General features: G+C 40.7%; 1 protein-coding gene across 8 annotated transcripts in view; it reads right to left on the reverse strand.

The window, feature by feature from the left end:
* The window catches only part of ULK4 (unc-51 like kinase 4), a 538746-nt gene that overhangs the window by 157814 nt on the left and 360182 nt on the right, over window positions 1-20750 (reverse strand). For 5 of the 8 annotated variants that reach the window (XM_082348364.1, XM_082348362.1, XM_082348363.1 and 2 more), the window contains 2 exons: window positions 13804-13970; window positions 3676-3774 (listed from right to left, as the gene is read on the reverse strand). In XM_082348364.1, coding sequence (XP_082204490.1) covers window positions 3676-3774; window positions 13804-13970 — 266 coding nt within the window. Of the gene's footprint in view, window positions 1-3674; window positions 3775-13803; window positions 13971-20750 lie in introns of those variants that run through there. The other 3 variants (XM_082348367.1, XM_082348366.1, XM_082348368.1) reach the window with 2 other exon arrangements.

Below are 20750 nucleotides of genomic sequence, written 5' to 3' on the forward strand. Positions count from 1 at the left end.
TATAAGCCAGGCTGAAGCCTGGCATCTTTGGCATATAATAAGGAAAACCTTAAAAACAATTATCTCTTATAAATTTGAAAATACTTATTTTAATAGGGGGAAAAGGAAGCTGCAGCGTAAGTTTTATAGCAATTAATTATCTAGTTACAAAATTCATCTGGGATACATATCCTGGCTTTGTATTTTCTTAAAAAAGAAAACATTTAGGGGCTTCCCTGGTGGCACAGTGGTGAAGAATCTGCCTGCCAATGCAGGGGACACAGTTTCGAGCCCCGCGGAACAACTAAGCCCGTGCGCCACAATTACTGAGCCTGCGCTCTAGAGCCCGCGAGCCACAACTACTGAGCCCACACGCCACAACTACTGAAGCCCATGCTCCTAGAGCCTGTGCTCCCCAACAAGAGAAGCCACCGCAATGAAAAGCCCGCACACCGCAATGAAGAGTAGCCCCTGCTCACTGCAACGAGAGAAAGCCCGCGTGCAGCAATGAAGACCCAATGCAGCCATAAATAAATAAATTTATTTAAAAAAAAAAAAAAAGGCAGACTGAGAATCAGTCTTATACCCACAGTTCACTATGATTTTATAGTGTATAATATAAACATGGGTCATAAATTATGGGTTGACAGGTTTCATATTCCCTGAAGGATAAGTATGCTTACTTTCACAGGACCCTATCTGGAAAGAACCTCAAAAGCTAACAAGTTCATTCTCCTTCCTTTAGGTAAAATACCTCTACAATTACCCAAGTCCAGTGAAAACTAAAAGTCTGCTTATTTTTCCCTGTGGGAAAGCAATTCCAGCACCTCATTCTGTAACTTATCACATTTTTAACAACCACTATAAAAATTTATCTTTGGTCTGTATGTGCTCTAGTTGAGGCCCTCAATAGCCTTATTACTATTTTTCTTCACTGTATACACAGCTATAAATGTGTATTAATCTTTTCCGGAGAAGACATATTGAATGTTCGTCGCAGGCCATTTTTAAACCTAATGACTCCAGTGGTGAATGTGTATGTACACAACACAGTTCACACACGTTAGGCAGACATTCGGCCAATGTACTAGAAACTAAGTGTGATCAAGTTACTAGTAACAGGAGTTCAGAGTCCCAAAGGCTGGGGAAAATATCTCAGAGGACACACTGCAGCAAGAAGGGGCTCTCCAGCTATTTCTGGCAGCTGTAGTGTAGGCCAGAAGTACGGGTGTGGTGGCATCTGGTGGAGGTCTGACCTCACCGGGGGCCCACAATACTGGGCCCCTCTGCAGCCCTCATCCTAGCCTGGCCTGTGAACACAGTTCCACTGCTCTCCCTAGTGGAGACCGTGCATTCCAGGCTTTCCCGAGCACTGGCACCCCGACTCCCCCTACTTGCCTGCCTCTCTGGGTTCGTCTCCTGTGGTCCTCCCTACACAGACATCGGACCCTCCAGGCCTCCCACCACCAGCAGCGGCACCCTGCCACCCTCTGTGCATCTGCCCACTAGCTACGATTCACCGGCACTCTCAAGGGTTGCTTCCTGCTTCCCCAGGGATCGTGGACCAGCTCTGGCCTGGGCAACCCAGCAAATTGGCCCACTGTCCTGTTGGCTGCAGTCACACCTTCTCCAATGAGGTCTGACCCACAGCCTTGGGGAAGAGGTATCCCCTTTCAAGTTTGTCCTTCCTGAGGTACTCTCCCTCTCCCTCAGCTTTCGGATACCCTACAGAGTTCTTTTTAAATCTTACATTTACTCTTCAATGATAGCTTAATAATTCTTGATATTGAAATTCTCCTGTTTAAATCACTATGTGGTTTGTCTTCTGATGGGACCCAGACTGATACAATCACAATGTCTTTGACTGTGCTCATCAATAATATTTGCTAACAGTGTATTGTTATTTTTATTTTTCCTTCTAGTTTAAGTGTATTAACGGTTAAACAATGTGGTCTATACCGTTCCTACTTATTGGAATTTATTGATATTCTTTTAACCTAACACATGGTAAACTTTTTAAAGTATTTCCAGAAAACTGAAAAGAAGGTACAGTCTATTTTCAGGGTAGAGAGACGGATATCCTTCTATTAGATTAATCTAACTAAAGTTTTCATATCCTCTATACCAGGGGTCAACAAACTTTTTCTGTAAAGAGCCAGAGAGTAAACAACACAGGCTTGTGGGCTACAGAGTCCCTGTTGTAACTCCTCAACTCTACCGTCAAGATGCAAAAGCAGCCGTAGACAACTGTTTGTGCGGCTGTATTCAATAAAACTTTACTTACAAAAAGAGGCAGTGAGCCAGAGTTAGTCCACACGCCTTAGTTTGTCAACCCCTGCTCTACATCACCATTTTCATCCACTTGAGTCGTCAAGCAATGAGAAAGACAGGTTAAATCTCTTGATATTACTGTACTTTTTTTCCCTATATGTTTTGGTCCTTCCCTGTATGTTTTGGTCCTTCTCTGTTTTTATAGTTCTATGCTCTGATATTTGACACAAAATGGTTCATAGTTATTGTATCTTCCTGTGGATTTTATTCCTTACCATTGTAGAGTCCTTCTCTTTGTCCTGATAAAGGTTTTTTGTTTTGCATTAAACCTTACGTCTAATAGAGGAAAACATTTAGAAAGAAAATATACAATAAGACAGTAAAATTAAGACCAAAGATAAGTTTAAGAATAAATCTAATTGGAATAAATTCAACTATTAAAGCAAATCTCAAAACCCTGTCTATAAGATACATATGTGAAATAGAGTGCCCTAGAAATTTACCTGAAATAGATTCTTCAACTGCCTTTAAGCTTTTTTTATTGTTTAAATCTTATATGCTATTAATATAAGTATTATCCTACATATCATATATTGCATCAGTTATATTTAATGGGGATGTTTTGAGTCTTTTATATGTCCTTAAAGAGTGCATGATTTGGTTAGTCTTCCCTCTGTTCACTGGAGCCCCATCTATGTCCTGAATATTTCCAAAATATACAAACAGCTCAGACAACTCAATAACAAAAAAAACAAACAACCCAATCAAAAAATGGACGGCAGACCTAAAAAGACATTTCTCCAAACAAGACATACAGATAGCCAATAGGCACATGAAAAGATGCTCAACATTGCTAATTATCAGGGAAATGCAAGTCAAAACTACAATGAGGTTCAGTTGGTGCAAACTCCAAGTCTCCATTGGGTTCTTTTCACATACTCAGTAGTCTTGTGAAGTCTCATCTGTTTTCATGTAATTTCACTTATTTCATTCTATTTCTGTGGAGACTGTGGTGGATATGCTCTAGCTCTGTCTGCACTTCTGGATTCCAGGGTAGTCCTGCATGCCAAGTAACCCTAAAATATCTTTTTGAAAGAGAATTGACGCCCACAATGGATTTCTTCTTCCTTCTTGGAATTCATTTCTTGATTTTCCTTTTTTTTTTTTTTTAACCTCACATCCATTAAGAAGAATTTGAGGCTCTGCCTTACTTAAATGTCCACTTAAATGAATGATTAGCCACCCGCCGATTAAAGTAGAAATTTAGTATTTCCAGGCTAAATAATCTTCTGAAATTTCTTTTGGTTCTAGTTTTGAAAGGAATCAAAATAGCATAGCAACTCAAAACATCATGAAATTCAAATAAAATCACTTCACCCTCTGCAACGACCTGAGAGACACACAAGCAGGTGCATGAGCTCTTACCAGTGGGACGAGCAGACTGATAAGGTCTGTCAGAGGCTTGCCGAGCAGCAGCAGGTCTTCTGCGGCCTGAGTGCTCCCTCCAGAGCCGGACTTCTGTGCCTGAACAGGGGGAGGAGAGGGGGAGGGGGTCTTGGAGATTAGTCAGTTTGGCCACAGGAGACAGGTCCACCCAGCCCCAACAGATGACGGCGCAGAGGAAGCATGTGACCTCAGGCCCCTGAAGAGAAGTTATGCTCGGTTATCACATGACAGAGAGTACACACACTGCCACCAGCTCAGGCCACAGAGGCGGACCACAGATAAAGCAATAACCCGGGCTGTCGTTGGAGGGATGATATTGATGTTCACACACTGCGGGTGGTAAAGCACTTTATCTTCCCAACCATCCTGAGACGAGGTGCGGTTATCCCCATTTTCCAGGGGAGAAAACTAAAGTTCAGAGAGGTTGAGTAGTTTGTCTAAAGTCCCACAGACAATGGGTGACAAAGCTGGAGGATGAATCCAGGCTAAATGACTCCAAATCACACGAGCTCACCTCTTCTGGGCACTGTTATACACATTATATGGTGCAGACCAAATGCACTCTGCTGTGCTTTCCTTCTCTATATGCACACACCTGCCCAGATAACATCTAGAATATTTATCGAATGAACAGGCTTTGGACCACTGCATGAAGAAGCTTCAGACACAGGTCCATTGTTTAGGAAGTATGCAATGGAAGTAAGAATTGAGAAATGAGTGGCTTTAACTTTAAGTGTGTCTTTCCCAGGAGTTTTATAGACCTGCCTCATTTCAGAGAAGATCTCTATCATAGAGATGAATAATTTTATACTGAGAGAAGGCACTGATTATTTATTGTATTTGCTATAGTACATACACATTTCATTCACATACACCCTCTCTGTTTTTAATTTCACTCAGAACAAAACTACTTTTAGGTAATGACCTTTGCCAGAGCCTTTTTAGAGCAGGCTGCCCTGCCTTAGGTCACTAACCTGGACTCTGGGGCCCCTCTCATAAATGCCAAGATTGCTTCTGCCTTCGGGCCTATGGACAGAATTTAAGTGGCCCGCTGTCCTTGGTTCAAAAGGATGCTGTGGAAAATCAGACACCTGCCTTTTAATAGCTTGCACCTCTCTGCAGCCAAGGGGGACAACAATAATTGGTAGCTAGGAGTTTCCTCTCACCTCTCCCCTCCCCTATCCCTACCTCAACCCCTGGCCTCTATTAGAGAGGTGAAATTTCCTCCCAGAAAACAAACGCGTAGCACTACCCTAGGTCTGAACCTTTCTGAAGTTCGGCTGTTGATCCTGCCTTCTGAAGCACCATGTGAGGTGGAATATCGGCCTTTGCACATTAACATGTTATCCTTTAGAGTAGACCGACTGTCTCTTGGGAAAAATAAGGCAGTCTTGCAAACCAGCACCTAGGCAGGGAGGGGCATGGGGCCACTGCTTCCTTTCCAAACACACATAAGCAAGGAGACACGGCTACAAGCACAAGCACACACTGTGGGACTCTTCCCACCAGGATATCCAGCGGGCCTCCAGACCCTCCAAGGTCTACAGTCATTTGTTACTGTCACCAAGAAGCATCCTGACCTTGCCCGCCAGTATTCGGGTACCACCTCCTTATAAAGATGCCAAGGGTTCCAGAAAGGGAATGCTATAGCTTGCACAAGAGGAAGGTGCACATCAGGAATGCATATGAAATTCAACTCTCCTCACAAAAATCCAGGCCCACGGCAGAGACTCTGTGCGCCAAGGGGATCACGTGTGGGTAGCCAAGCAATGAATACAGGGGCCTGGCCAGCCTCTCTCAGGGTCTCTCCAGCTCCCCAACGGCACACTCTCCAGAGTCAGCCTCTCGATTCCCAGGTGCCTTATGTGTGCATTCTGCAAGGGGCTCTTTCCACAGCAAGAAGACCCACCTCTGCCGTGATGTTGCCACGGTCCTCCCTGTCCAGTCCTCTGCCTTTGCCTTGGTCCCACTGATCCCTTTCCACGACTCACTGCCCCAGTCCTTGCTGGCTGGTAACCGACCCCACTCCTGGCCATCCAGGGTTCTTGGCTCACCCAGCTGTTACAGCCTGGGCAAGAGGAGAGGGCAGCCTGAGCTGGGTGCTAGCAGTAGTGCTTGAAGCAAAATCTAAATTATTTGGTGACAAATTAGATGGGGAATATGAAAAAGGGAAATTTTAAGAATGACCCCCAGGTTTCCAGTTTGCACAGCAGGATGAGAGGGGCAGGGCTTGCTGGCAGGTGAATGGTTTGGGAGGTGAATCCTGAGCTCCGCTTTAGACATGTTGAATTTGAGGGGACTGTGGGGCATTCTAGTGGTCACGTTTAGGAAGCTACTGAATATATTAAGTACAGATCTCAGACGAGAACTCTAGGTAGAAATATAAATTTAATAGCTGTAAACATATAAAACATGGGTATGTCAACTTATGAGCCATATGTAATATTAAATGGCATTACAGCATTACCCAAAATGAGATAAAGGGATACAGCTAACTTCTTGGCACAAGAAGAAAGGCCAGGAAGAATATAACTCTATTACATCTACCATTGCTACATGAATCTAGTGCACAGGGGGCAGGTCCTCAACAGAGGTTTGTTACATAAACACAGAGGTACGGCACCTGTAGTGAACAAGAGTCAATTCCTCAGGCAGTTGCTGCCAACGTCCTAAGCAGGTTTAAGCACAACAGAGCACAACCTGCAATGGTGTGGCCTAGACAATTCAATTCAACACTCGGTGTGCTCCCCAAACACCATCACCCACACGCTTGCCATGCACAGATGATACGACTCAGTCCCCACTCTGTAGAACCTCACGGCTTCATTAAAAGAATGGCATGCTTTACTATGGAAAACAGTATGGAGGTTCCTCAAAAAACTAAAAACAGAGTTGCCATATGACCCAGCAATATCACTCCCGGGCACATATCCAGACAAAACTATAATTCCAAAAGATACATGCACCCCTATGCTCATAGCAGCACTACTTACAGTAGCTAAGACATGGAAACAGCCTAAACGTCCATCGACAGATGAATGGATAAAGAAGACATGGTACCTATATACAATGAAATACTACTCCCCCATTAAAAAGAATGAAATAATGCCATTTCCAGAAACATGGATGGATCTAGAGATGATCATACTATGCAAAGTAAGTCAGAAAGAGAAAGACAAATACCATATGATAGCACTTATATGTGGAATCTAAAACACAACACAAATGAACTTATCTATAAAACAGACTTACAAACATAGAAAACAGACTTGTGGTTGCCAAGGGGGGAGGAGTGGGGTGGGGGAGGGAGGATGGATTGGGAGTTTGGGATTAGCAGATGCAAACTATTATACATAGAAGGGATAAACAACAAGGTCCTACTGTATAGCATAGGGAACTATGTTCGATATCTTGTGACAAATCATAATGGAAAAGAATACGAAAAAGAGTATACATATGCATAACTGAGTCACTTTGCTGTACAGCAGAAATTAACACAACACTGTAAATCAACTATACTTCAATAAAATTTAAAAATAGAAGAAGAAGAACGGCAAGCTTTCAAATAACTGCCCTAAAGGCAGAGTGTGAAAACTGCCACAGTGGAGGAGGGAACAGAGGAGCTGGGGCGGGAGTAGGAAAAGGTGACACAACTTCACCGTTTGGATGGTGGGGACATGGTCTGCAGGGAATGACGTGGACAGCCGGTGTTTCGGGTGCTGGAATCACGTGAGGAAAGGCCGGGAGTGATAAGGCACAGGATCCACGTGGAAAATGCCAAGGTGACTGTTTGGCGTGAGCACGGGCTGCACGAGGGCTGGCGGACGAGGCTGGAAAACCACCCTGGGGCTGATCATACGAGGCCTTGACCGTCTTGCCAAGGAGTTAGAAAATGATATGTAGATAATGAGATGTCATCAAAGTTTTCAAGGGCAGGAGAGAAACGATGAGGACCATGGACTACAGCAGACAAATCTCACTTGCACTCAGCTACCAGACAGGGTAGCTCATCGGGGACAACAATAAGGGGAAAGCCCGGAGGAGTCGAACTGGTAACTCCAAGAGATACTGAAATAGAGACTGTAGCCCCTACGCTGACAGCCTTCACGTGAGCGTGAGATCAAAGAAGACTCAGTGGCCACATTTCAGTCTTCCAGGCAATGCCGACACACCTGCCGACCAACAGCAGTTAAACCGTCCTACTACCAGCGTAATGTATCAAGCTGCCCCCATCACTCCAGAAGTGAGAGACAAGGCCCAGATTGGGAAGTCAGGTGACCTGGATTTTAATATTGAATATTTTCTTGCCCTAGCCCCCAGACTTGGTAACATCCCCCGCCCCTGTTCACTCTGCAGGACCCTGTACCTTCCAGTGGTGAGGCATCTCAGTGTATTAAGATGATGATTTTCTCCACTATTTGGGTATTGACGGTCTTACCAAAATGAAGCTCCCTGACACTTAACACCCTTCTTCTCTTGATTCCTGCCAAAATCACAGGTGCCAAGCCCTGGGCTAGGCTCACAGATGCAAAATAAAACCATAAATTTATATCTCATAAGCCTGCTAGGAGTTAGTTCACTCCGTAAATACAAACTGAGTGCCCTCCCATGTGCCAGGACACAGAAATGAAGAAATCATGGCCCCCAGGAACCCTCTGTAAACAGGAAGGGGAGGTGAGCACCTTTCTTCTTGTTGCTATTAACAATACAGCAAACATTTATCGCTTACCTTCCCTGGGCCAGGTATACTTAAGGCACATCATATTTACATATCTCGTATTCTCTCATTTAAGTCCCCTGCTGAGTAGTTAGCATGTCTACTTTACAGACGAGGAAACTGATACTCAGACAGGTCAAGTAACGTGCCCAGCGCCTCATAGGTAAAAGTGACGTGGCTGGGATTCAAATCCAAGGTGTTCCAGCCTGCAAAGCCCAGGGGCTCCCATCACACCAGTGAGTCCTGAGCATCTATTTGTCTCTGCTTCCACATCTTTCACACACCAACTCACAAGGTAGGTTGGGGATAGGGACTGGACTCCTAACAGAGAATCTGACACCTCCCTCCCCTACTCCTCACCTTCCCAGTACACATTCCTGCATCATATCCCTCTCCTCCCTGAGAAAGAAAAGTGCGTCATAAATCTAAGCACTATTATCATTTTTAACACTGGCAACACTCAGCTCTTCTACTTTCGAGAGGTTCCTGTTAAAAGCAGACATGGGCTTTGAATGCAGAAGAATCCCAGGTGTGCAGCATGTTTACAAATGGAAGAAGTGACTTACGCTTTGGAAAGAACTTACAGCTCAGTGTTCTAGAAGGATGTGTCTTTGATGCCCACTCCATTTCCTTCCCCAACCTTTTCCCTAATTCAGTCTCAAGGGCTCTGCCTCTTTCAGACTGACACCAGGTATCACGTAGATCAAAGTCGGTCATCAAGGTCAAAAGCAATACTTGGCAGATATTATAGGGAAAGATTTAGAAAGATGACAGCAGTAAAATACAAAGTGGTGCTGAAAAAAATGAAAGAATAAAAAATAGTGATCTATTGGTACACTAACAAATTGAAAAAAAGAATTAGAAAATATTTTGTACTAAGGAGTTTCCTTTTAAACACCCTACCTGATCACTTGAAATAAAAGAGGATTTCTACGTTCTGGAATTTAAAGGATTTTTAGACTTCCGATCCTTTTTATCCACAACCTACACAATCTTTTACAGATTGATATCATCAAAGCATCTTGTGAGAGTAACTATCAACTACACCTTGAAGAATTACATAAAGCTACCACTGTGGAAACTGAAATAAGAAACAATGCTATCGATAACTTAAAAGGACCAACTGTATAGCACAGGGAACTCTACTCAATACTCTGTAATGACCTACATGGGAAAAGAATCTAAAAAAGAGTGGACCTATGTGTATGTATAACGGATTCACTTTGCTGTATAGCAGAAACCAACACAACAATGTAAATCAACTATACTCCAATAAAAATTTTAAGAAAAAGAAACAATGCTCTCTGAAAAGACACTTATTAGAAAAGAGAGGGAAAACTAAGAGAAATCCGTAATTCGGGATTCCATAAGTACTTAGCCAAGCTTTACTGTTCATTTAGAATATGAGCAAATAAAAACAGCAAGGTAGTCCAAAGGCCATTTTCATCTACTGGCTTTACAAGTTTGGGTTAAAACTTATTGACTATCATCTTGGTTGAGGGGATCTTGGAATTATTTATTAAAACACACGAGACAAGCTACATACTTCACCACTTTAACTGCGGGTAAAAGATAATTAGGAATAACAGAGACTAAACTGGGGTCTAGGGATTCATTCTTGGCTCTGCTACTGTGACTCTTGGCAAGGTATCAGAACAGTCTGCTTTCAACATCAACTTCTGCATCTATCCAAGCCAGGATGCTACCACTGATACACATCTCTTGTAATTTTACTGGGATTCTAAATATAACAGTGAATTCATATTGGCTGTGTGCTATCCCATGATCTAAGTATCAGCTGACTCAATTCTTTAGAAAAAACATGAAAGGAGACAAGCATGTGGTGGTACCTAACACCTAACACAGAAAGTACTACTCAGTGAACTCACATGCCCTTCCTTCCTCAGTGCACGATGCCAGGTTACAGTCTGGGGCTACCTGACTTTTCTATAGCCACTAAATATTGGGGTGGCCAAAAGATTCACTCAGTTTTCCCATAAGATGGCCCTAGTAGCACTTAGTTGTCTTTAACTTCATTTGAAACAATTTTGTTAGTGACAGCTGTCATATCAGCGTGCATTTAAAAAAAGACTTATCAAAATTGGTGGATTTTTGTGTAGCCATTTTAATAATGAAGATGGAAGAAAAAAAAGCAACATTTTCAGCATATGATGCTTTATTATTTCAAGAAAGGTAAAAACACAACTGAAACGCAAAAAAAGATTTGTGCAGTGTATGGAGCAGATGCTGTGACTGATCAAACGTGTCAAAAGTGGTTTTCAAAGTTTCATGCTGGAGATTTCTCGCTGGCTGATGCTCCATGGTCGGGCAGACGAGTTGAAGTTGATAGTGATCAAATTGAGACATCAATTGAGAACAATCAACGTTATACCACACGGGAGATAGCCGACATACTCAAAATATCCAAATCAAGTGCTGAAAATCATTTGCACCAACTTGGTTATGTTCATCGCTTTGATGTTTGGGTTCCACATAAGTTAAGGGAAAAAAACCTTCCTGACCGTAATTCCACATGTGATTCTCCATTGAAATGTAATGAAAACGTTTTGTTTTTAAAACAAATTGTGATGGGTGATAAAAAGTGGATACTGCCCAATAACATGGAATGGAAGAGACTGTGGGGTAAGTGAAATAAACTGTCACCAACCACACCAAAGGCTGGTCTTCTTCCAAAGAAGGTGATGTGTATATGGTGGAATCAGAAGGGAGTGCTCTATTATGAGCTCCTTCCAGAAAACCAAATGATTAATTCCAACAAGTACTGCTCCCAATTAGACCAACTGAAAGCAGCACTCAATGAAAAGTGCCCAGAATTAGTCAACAGAAAACACATAATCTTCCACAGGATAACGCAAGACCACATGTTTCTATGATGACCAGGCAAAAACTGTTACAGTTTGGCTGGGAAGTTCTGATTCATCCGCCATATTTACCAGACATTGCACCTTCGGATTTCCATTTATTTAGGTCTTTACAAAATTCTCTTAATGGAAAAAATTTCCATTCCCTGGAAGACTGTAAAAGGTACGTGGAACAGTTATTTGCTCAAAAAGATAAAAAGTTTTGGGAAGACGGAATTACGAAGTTGCCTAAAAATGGCAGAAGGTAGTGGAACAAAAAAGGGTGAATATGTTGTTCAATAAAGTCCTTGGTACAAATGAAAAATGTGTCTTTTATTTTTACTTAAAAACCAAAGGAACTTTTTGGCCAACCCAATACATCTCTAGCCCTCAGAACCATCTTGCAGGGGGCCTGATTCCTCCAGCTCAAAGTTACAGTAATCAAGACAGTATGGTAGTGGCACAAAAACAGAAATATAGATCAATGGAACAGGATAGAAAGCCCAGAGATAAACCCATGTACATATGGTTACCTTATCTTTGACAAAGGAGGCAAGGATATACAATGGAGAAAAGACAGCCTCTTCAGTAAGGGGTGCTGGGAAAACTGGACAGCTACATGTAAAAGAATGAAATTAGAAAACTTCCTAACACCATACACAAAAATAAACTCAAAATGGATTAAAGACCTAAATGTAAGGCCAGACTCTATAAAACTCTTAGCGGAAAACATAGGCAGAACACTCTATGACATAAATCACAGCAAGATCCTTTTTGACCCACCTCCTAGAGAAATGGAAATAAAAACAAAAATAAACAAATGGGACCTAATGAAACATAAAAGCTTTTGCACAGCAAAGGAACCCATAAACAAGACGAAAAGACAACCCTCAGAATGGGAGAAAATATTTGCAAATTAATCAATGGACAAAGGATTAATCTCCAAAATATACAAGCAGCTCATGCAGCTCAATATCAAAAAAACAAACAACCTAATCCAAAAATGGGCAGAAGACCTAAATAGATATTTCTCCAAAGAAGATATACAGATTGCCAACAAACACATGAAAGGATGCTCAACATCACTATCATTAGAGAAAAGCAAATCAAAACTACAGTGAGGTATCACCTCACACTGGTCAGAATGGCCATCATCAAAAAATCTACAAACATTAAATGCTGGCTGGAGAGGGTGTGGAGAAAAGGGAACACTCTTGCACTGTTGGTGGCAATGTAAATTGATACAGCCACTATGGAGAACAGTATGGAGGTTCCTTAAAAAACTAAAAACAGAACTATCATATGACCCAGCAATCCCACTACTGGGCATATACCCTGAGAAAAGCATAATTCCAAAAGGGTTATGTGCCACAACATTCATTGCAGCTCTATTTACAATAGCCAGGACATGGAAGCAACCTAAGTGTCCATCGACAGATGAATGGATAAAGAAGATGTCGCACATATATGCAATGGAATATTACAGCCATAAAAAGAAACGAAATTGAGTTAGTTGTAGTGAGGTGGATGGAGCTAGAGACTGTCACACAGAGTGAAGTAAGTCAGAAAGAGAAAAACAAATACCGTATGCTAACACATATATATGGAATCTTTAAAAAAAAAAAAAAGGTTCTGAAGAACCTAGGGGCAGAACAGGAATAAAGATGCAGACGTAGAGAATGGACTTGAGGATATGGGGAGGGAGAAGGGTAAGCTGCGACGAAGTGAGAGAGTGGCAAGGACATATATACACTACCAAATGTAAAATAAATAAAATAGATAGCTAGTGGGAAGCAGCCGCATAGCACAGGGAGATCAGCTCGGTGCTTTGTGTCCACCTAGAGGGGTGGGATAGGGAGGGTGGGAGGGAGACACAAGAGGGAAGAGATATGGGGATATATGTATATGTACAGCTGATTCACTTTGTTATACAACAGAAACTAACACACCATTGTAAAGCAATTATACTCCAATAAAGATATTAAAAAACAAAAAAGCAAAAAACCATCTTGCAATTCCACATTATCAGTCTTAAGGGAAAGCAAGTGTGAGGGTTTATGTGTTGCATATGCACGTATACGTATGTGTGTGTATCTATGCACATACAAACACATTATGTGTGCGTGTGTATGCGCACGAAAAATCTCAATCCGCTGCTGCTCGCTAGCTAATCCATCCTGTTGGGGGTGGGCTGGAGTGCCATCTCCGGACAGGAAAAACTACACCCTGCTTGGCCAACCCCACAGTCCAAATGATCTCTGGGTCGCCAGCAGTTCCCTAATGAGTACTCCCCAATTCTTTGCTTGGGCCTCTCCTGCTTTCCTTTCAGATTTTGTGTTCAAATTACCTGTCCTTGACACTGGTCACCCAAAGATGGCTAATAAATATGGTATTCTCTCCCTATTGTTAGAATCATATATTCTTTTCCAAAAATAAAGACACATTCAAGGAAGATGAGAGAAAAGAGAAGGAAAGGGAAGTGGGACGTGGCACAGCATTGTTCAAGATGTGGAGAAAGAGGTCCTCTACCTGCAGAGCCAGTCGCACGACCCCGGAGGTATAGGTCAGCATGCTGTGCAAAATATCAAGCAGGGAAAATAGCAGGGCGGCTGCCATCTCGTTGTTGTTTTTATTGTCCACATCCAAGCACAGTGTGGCAGTTTCAGTGAACAGGTTACAGACGTGCTGGACCAGTCCTGGGGGTAAAATAGGAGAAGGGTAAAACATTCATCATAAAATATAAAAATAACGTGTCACGTAAACCCAGCAGAGCAGGCATACAGTCTACGTTGCATAAACTCTAAACAGTCCTTCAACTGTATTTGCACCAGGTACACTTGGGAAAGGTTTCTAAAATGCAGGTTCCCAGGCCACACGCCCAGAGAGTCTGCTCAGGAGCCTGGAATGAGGCCTAGGAATACACTTGTTAAAAAGCTCTCCCGCTGATTCTGATGGAAGGGTTCCCCAAATTACACTTTGAGAAACACTATCCTACATGGACAGGCTTCACAGGGATGGAAGACTCCCTGACACTGCACAGTGCTGTATGCAAACATCCTGTCCCCAGGTTCTGTTTAAAGGTACAGTTCTTCATGGGGTGGCTCAGGGACCGCAAGTGAACTGGGGATCTATCAAGGATGGACAAGTAATTGGGTCACCTCAAGAGGCTAAAGAAATGAAGTGATTTTTTTCACATGCATTCCAAAATGTAAGATAATGATTTTAAGCAATGTGAAATTGAGAAATTGCCAGGTCTGTCTCTGCAAACCTCATATTCACAGTGTGGCTGGTCTTCATCAGCTTTCACTTTGATGTAGTTTGTTATGACCAATACATTTAAGTTGGCATTTTTATTATTATTGTAACGCAGCATTACATTTTGAATTCCCAAAATGATTCAGATGTAAACGTGGTGAAAAGACAACGTGAAATGTTATAAACCGAAACGGTAAGGGGGTCCTTTAGTATCAATAGATCTCAATGTTCTAGAAAAAAGTGAATCTTCGAACATAAATATTTTACACTAGCAGATGGGGAAAAAAACATGGTAAGGAGGTAGGACATGTGTTGTAAGCTGAACCTGCAATCCACTTATTTATTGGACCTGCAATCCATTGGTCCCTAGTTCTCAGGACAACTGGATGGAAACTCTGCCAGGCACAGCCATCCAAGCTTTGGTACCTTTCCCAGACATTACACACTGTCATTTCCAGTAAACCACTCTAGTGTTCCTAGACAAGTGCAAAGTAATTAGACTACAAAAGCAATTAACTTTGTCACTAAAGGCAGAGAGAAACCAAAATTACAGAGCATCATTCAAAGTTGTAATCCTTGCGGCAAAAACTGGTATAAGCCACAAAGCTGAAAATAAATATACTTGAAGGGAGAGTAGAATGAATTATTAGCAGAATTTCTCTATCAAGTGACAAGGTTTGATAGCACAAATCATCAATGACACATAGTAAAGAAAAGCAATTATTAGGACACATGCATTACACCGACAGGCATTCTCCTTTGAGTTAGCATGCATCTCTCAGGTGCCCGCTATGAATCAGCACTTGGCGTTTGTGAGCTGCAGGCAGGGTAGAAGGGCTTTAAAACGTAGTATGTGGTAAACACATGCTGCAGGAGAAGATGTTCTCTTTTGGGGAGTTCATGATTACTTTGTGACACATCATGCTGATGGTCAGAGGTGCAAGGGACCCAGCTATGTGAACAGCAGAGAAGGACATGGCCCTTCAGAAGGAGGAGGTAGACCCCTGGATACCCATCTACACGCTGCTTGATTCAGACAAAACAGCTGATGAACAACTGTGCTCTTCCTGATCTTTATTCAGTCTTCAAGCAAGGAGCACAAACAATGAATGCAATCGAATCCATGCTGGGCTGGCAAGCCTTTCCAGCCTGTGAAAAAACAGGCAACAAACACCAAGCTCTGACATTACACTCGGAAGTCACCTGCTGTCAGGGAAGGTGCTCATATGAGATCAGAAATGAAATATGACCTAAATATTTCTTCATAACTGTGAAAATGCCAGCAAAGCCCATTAATACGATGTTAAATGGCCTAACTCAGCAATATAGTCAGTGCTCTTCATAGACAGAACTTTCACTTCAGATGAAAATACAAGTTTTTCTTGTTTAAACATTTTATTATGAAAACAAAGAAGGTCATGAGAAATTTCAGTAAAATGAATCCCTATCACCCTCTTTCATAATTATCAATAGTTTGCCAATATTGTTTAATTATCCCCATCTACTTTTTTTTTTTAGTATTTAAAGCAAATTCTAGATATCATCTTATTTCTCCTGTAACTGCTTCTGTAAGTCTCACAAATACCTTTTTTTAAAACATAACCACAACGCCATTACCACCTAATACAATTAACCCACTTCTTAACATACGCAATGTACCATCTGCGTTCAAAACTCAACTGTCACAAAACTGTCTTTTTTTTTTTTACAGTTCATTTGTTTGACTCAAGATACAAAGCAGGTCCACACGTTCCATGTGGCCACAGATCTTAAGTCTCCTTCAACCTCTAACAGTCCTCTTCCCCACCTGCAATTTTTCAGGCCATTTATTTGTTGGAGAAATGAGAATATTTTTCCTACAGATGTTCTTGTTGGGTTGTTCTTATATCCCTGCATTTCCTGTAAACTAGTAATTAGACCTAGAGACTCAATTTCATTCAGGTTTGATTATTTTGGCAATAGTACTTGGAGCTGGGTACTCCGTATATCCTGTTGCATTATATCTGGAAGGATATACTGTCTGGTTTTTCTACTCTTAATGATGTTGAAATTGACCCAAGGGTTCACGGGTTGTTAGCCTATCTCATCCAGTATAAACTTCCCCATCAAACGTTATCTACTAATGACCAATGTCCAGTTGTATTATTTCATTAGACATGGCAATATGGAATTTTCAAATTCTGTCATTCCTTCTATATTTTTTCATCTGCTTTTCTTCTGTAAAGAACCTTCCTTTATCAACTTATTTTGTTATCATAAAATATGGTTTGTAAAGGAAAGGCAAGGTAGATGCTTGATAAATGTTTCTTTGTTATCATTTACCAGTTTTCACAACAATGATTTTGGAGTGTTTGAAAGTCCCAAATGGGACCGAGGTAGGGGGGTGGGGGAAGCTAGAAATTACCAAGGTTACTGATCAGTTCACTTCGGAGCATCAATGTGAATATAACAGATTTTTACATAATATATTTTATGGATTTTAGTTGATTTCAATCACTATTATTTTTATGCTAAACTTGTTCCATTTTTGACCACTGAGAGCCCCTTGAAAGTGACCTACCTTCTACTAAGATAATATGTCTCGAGCTCATCTTATGAATTCCTGCCTAAGACTGTACATTAGCTACCTCTCGAAGGAGTCCTGGTTTCTTTTAATGAGACTGGTATTTAGAGACCATGGTCTCAGCACTAGAAACACTGATTGCTACTGGGTCACTGATTCAGTGGACAGAGATAGGAAGTATACATCCTTTAGACAGGAAAAAAATAATGAGTTCATGCAGATATTTCCAATTCCACATTCCAGAAATGGACCCTCATCTCTAAGCAGCAAGGGAAAAAAGACAAACAACATAAAAGGGAACCCCCATAAGGTTAACAGCTGATTTCTCAGCAGAAACTCTACAAGCCAGAAGGGAGTGACATGACATATTTAAAGTGATAAAAGGGAAGAACCTAAAACCAAGATTACTCTACTCGGCAAGGATCTCATTCAGATTCAATGGAGAAATCAAAAGCTTTACAGACAAGCAAAAGCTAAGAGAATTCAGCACCACCAAACCAGCTCTACAACAAATGCTAAAGGAACTTCTCTAAGTGGAAAACACAAGACAAGAAAAAGACCTACAAAAACAAACCCATAACAATTAAGAAAATGGTAATAGGAACATACATATTGATAATTACCTTAAACGTCAATGGATTAAATGCTCCAACCAAAAGACACAGACTCACTGAATGGATACAAAAACAAGACCCATATATATGCTGTCTACAAGAGACCCACTTCAGACCAAGGGACACACACAGACTGAAAGTGAGGGGATGGAAAAAGATATTCCATGCAAATGGAAATCAAAAGAAAGCTGGAGTACCAATACTCATATCAGACAAAATAGACTTTAAAATAAAGACTACTGTAAGAGACAGAGAAGGACACTACATAATGATCAAGGGATCAATCCAAGAAGAAAATATAACAATTATAAATATATATGTTCCAATGTAGGAGCACCTCAATACATAAGGCAACTGTTAACAGCTATAAAAGAGGAAATCGACAGCAACACAATAATAGTGTGGGACTTTAACACCTCACTTACACCCACGGACAGATCATCCAAACAGAAAATTACTAAGGAAACAAAGGCTTTAAATGACACAATAGACCAGATAGATTTAATTGATATATATAGGACATTCCATCCAAAAACAGCAGATTACACTTTCTTCTCAAGTGTGCACAGAACATTCTCCAGGATAGATCATATCTTGGGTCACAAATCAAGCCTCGGTAAATTTAAGAAAATTAAAATCATGTCAAGCATCTTTTCTGACCACAACACTATGAGATTAGAAATCAATTACATGGAGAAAAACGTAAAAAACACAAACATATGGAGGCTAAACAATACGTTACTAAATAACCAAGAGATCACTGAAGAAATCAAAGAGGAAATCAAAAAATACCTAGAGACAAATGACAATGAAAACACGACGATCCAAAACCTATGGGATGCAGCAAAAGCAGTTCTAAGAGGGAAGTTTATAGCTATACAAGCCTACCTCAAGAAACAAGAAAAATCTCAAATAAACAATCTAACCTTACACCTAAAGGAACTACAGAAAGAAGAACAAACAAAACCCAAACTTAGCAGAAAGAAAGAAACCATAAAGATCAGAGCAGAAATAAATGACATAGAAACAAAGAAAACAAGAGCAAAGATCAATAAAACTAAAAGCTGGTTCTTTGAGAAGATAAACAAAATTGATAAACCATTAGCCAGACTCATCAAGGAAAAGATGGAGAGGACCCAAATCAATAAAATTAGAAATGAAAAAGGAGAAGTTACAACAGACACCACAGAAATACAAAGCATCCTAAGAGACTACTACAAGCAACTCTATGCCAATAAAATGGACAACCTGGAAGAAATGGACAAATTCTTAGAAAGGTATAACCTTCCAAGACTGAACCAGGAAGAAATAGAAAATATGAACAGACCAATCACAAGTAATGAAATTGAAACTGTGATTAAAAATCTTCCAACAAACAAAGGTCCAGAACCAGATGGCTTCACAGGTGAATTCTATCAAACATTCAGAGAAGAGCTAACACCCATCCTTCTCAAAGTCTTACAAAAAACTGCAGAGGAAGGAACACTCCCAAACTCATTCTATGAGGCCACCATCACCCTGATACCAAAACCAGACAAAGACACTACAAGAAAAGAAAATTACAGACCAATATCACTGATGATTATGGATGCAAAAATCCTCAACAAAATACTAGCAAACAGAATCCAACAACACATTCAAAGGATCATACACCATGATCAAGTGGGATTTATCCCAGGGATGCAAGGAGTCTTCAATATATGCAAATCAATCAATGTGATATACCATATTAACAAATTGAAGAAGAAAAACCATATGATCATCTCAATAGATGCAGAAAAAGCTTGTGACAAAATTCAACACCCATTTATGATAAAAATTCTCCAGAAAGTGAGCATAGAGGGAACTTACCTCAACATAATAAAGGCCATATACGACAAACCCACAGCAAACATCATTCTCAATGGTGAAAAACTGAAAGCATTTCCTCTAAGATCAGGAACAAGAAAAGGTTGCCCACTCTCACCACTATTATTCAACATAGTTTCGGAAGTCCTAGCCATAGCAATCAGAGAAGAAAAAGAAATAAAAGGAATAAAAATTGGAAAAGAAGAAGTAATACTGTCACTGTTTGCAAATGACATGATACTATACACAGAGAATCCCAAAGATGCCACCAGAAAACTACTAGAGCTAATCAATGAATTTGGTAAAGTTGCAGGATACAAAATTAATGCACAGAAATCTCTTGCATTCCTACACACCAATGATGAAAAATCTGAAAGAGAAATTGAGGAAACACTCCCATTTACCACTGCAACAAAAAGAATAAAACACCTAGGAATAAACCTACCTAGGGAGACAAAAGACCTGTATGCAGAAAACTATAAGACACTGATGAAAGAAATTAAAGATGATACCAACAGATGGAGAGATATACCATGTTCTTGGATTGGAAGAATCAATATTGTGAAAATGACTATACTACCCAAAGCAATCTACAGATTCAATGCAATCCCTATGAAATTACCAATGGCATTTTTCACAGAACTAGAACAAAAAATCTTAAAATTTGTATGGAGACACAAAAGACCCCGAATAGCCAAAGCAGTCTTGAGGGAAAATAATGGAGCTGGAGGAATCAGACTCCCTGACTTCAGACCATACTACAAAGCTACAGTAATCAAGACAGTATGGTACTGGCACAAAAACAGACATATAGATCAATGGAAAAGGATAGAAAGCCCAGAGATAAACCCACGCACATATGGTCAACTAATCTATGACAAAGGAGGCAAGGATATACAATGGAGAAAAGACAGTCTCTTCAATAAGTGGTGCTGGGAAAACTGGACAGCTACATGTAAAAGAATGAAATTAGAACACTCCCTAACACCATACACAAAAATAAACTCAAAATGGATTAGAGACCTAAATGTAAGACTGGACACTATAAAACTCTTAGAGGAAAACACAGGAAGAACACTCTTTGACATAAATCACAGCAAGATCTTTTTTGACCCACCTCCTAGAGTAAGGGAAATAAAAACAAAAGTAAACAAATGGGACCTAATGAAACTTCAAAGTTTTTGCAAAGCAAAGGA

The sequence above is a fragment of the Balaenoptera borealis genome (genome assembly GCF_965194805.1).
Source record: "Balaenoptera borealis genome assembly, chromosome: 12".
NCBI classification, from domain to species: domain Eukaryota; kingdom Metazoa; phylum Chordata; class Mammalia; order Artiodactyla; family Balaenopteridae; genus Balaenoptera; species Balaenoptera borealis.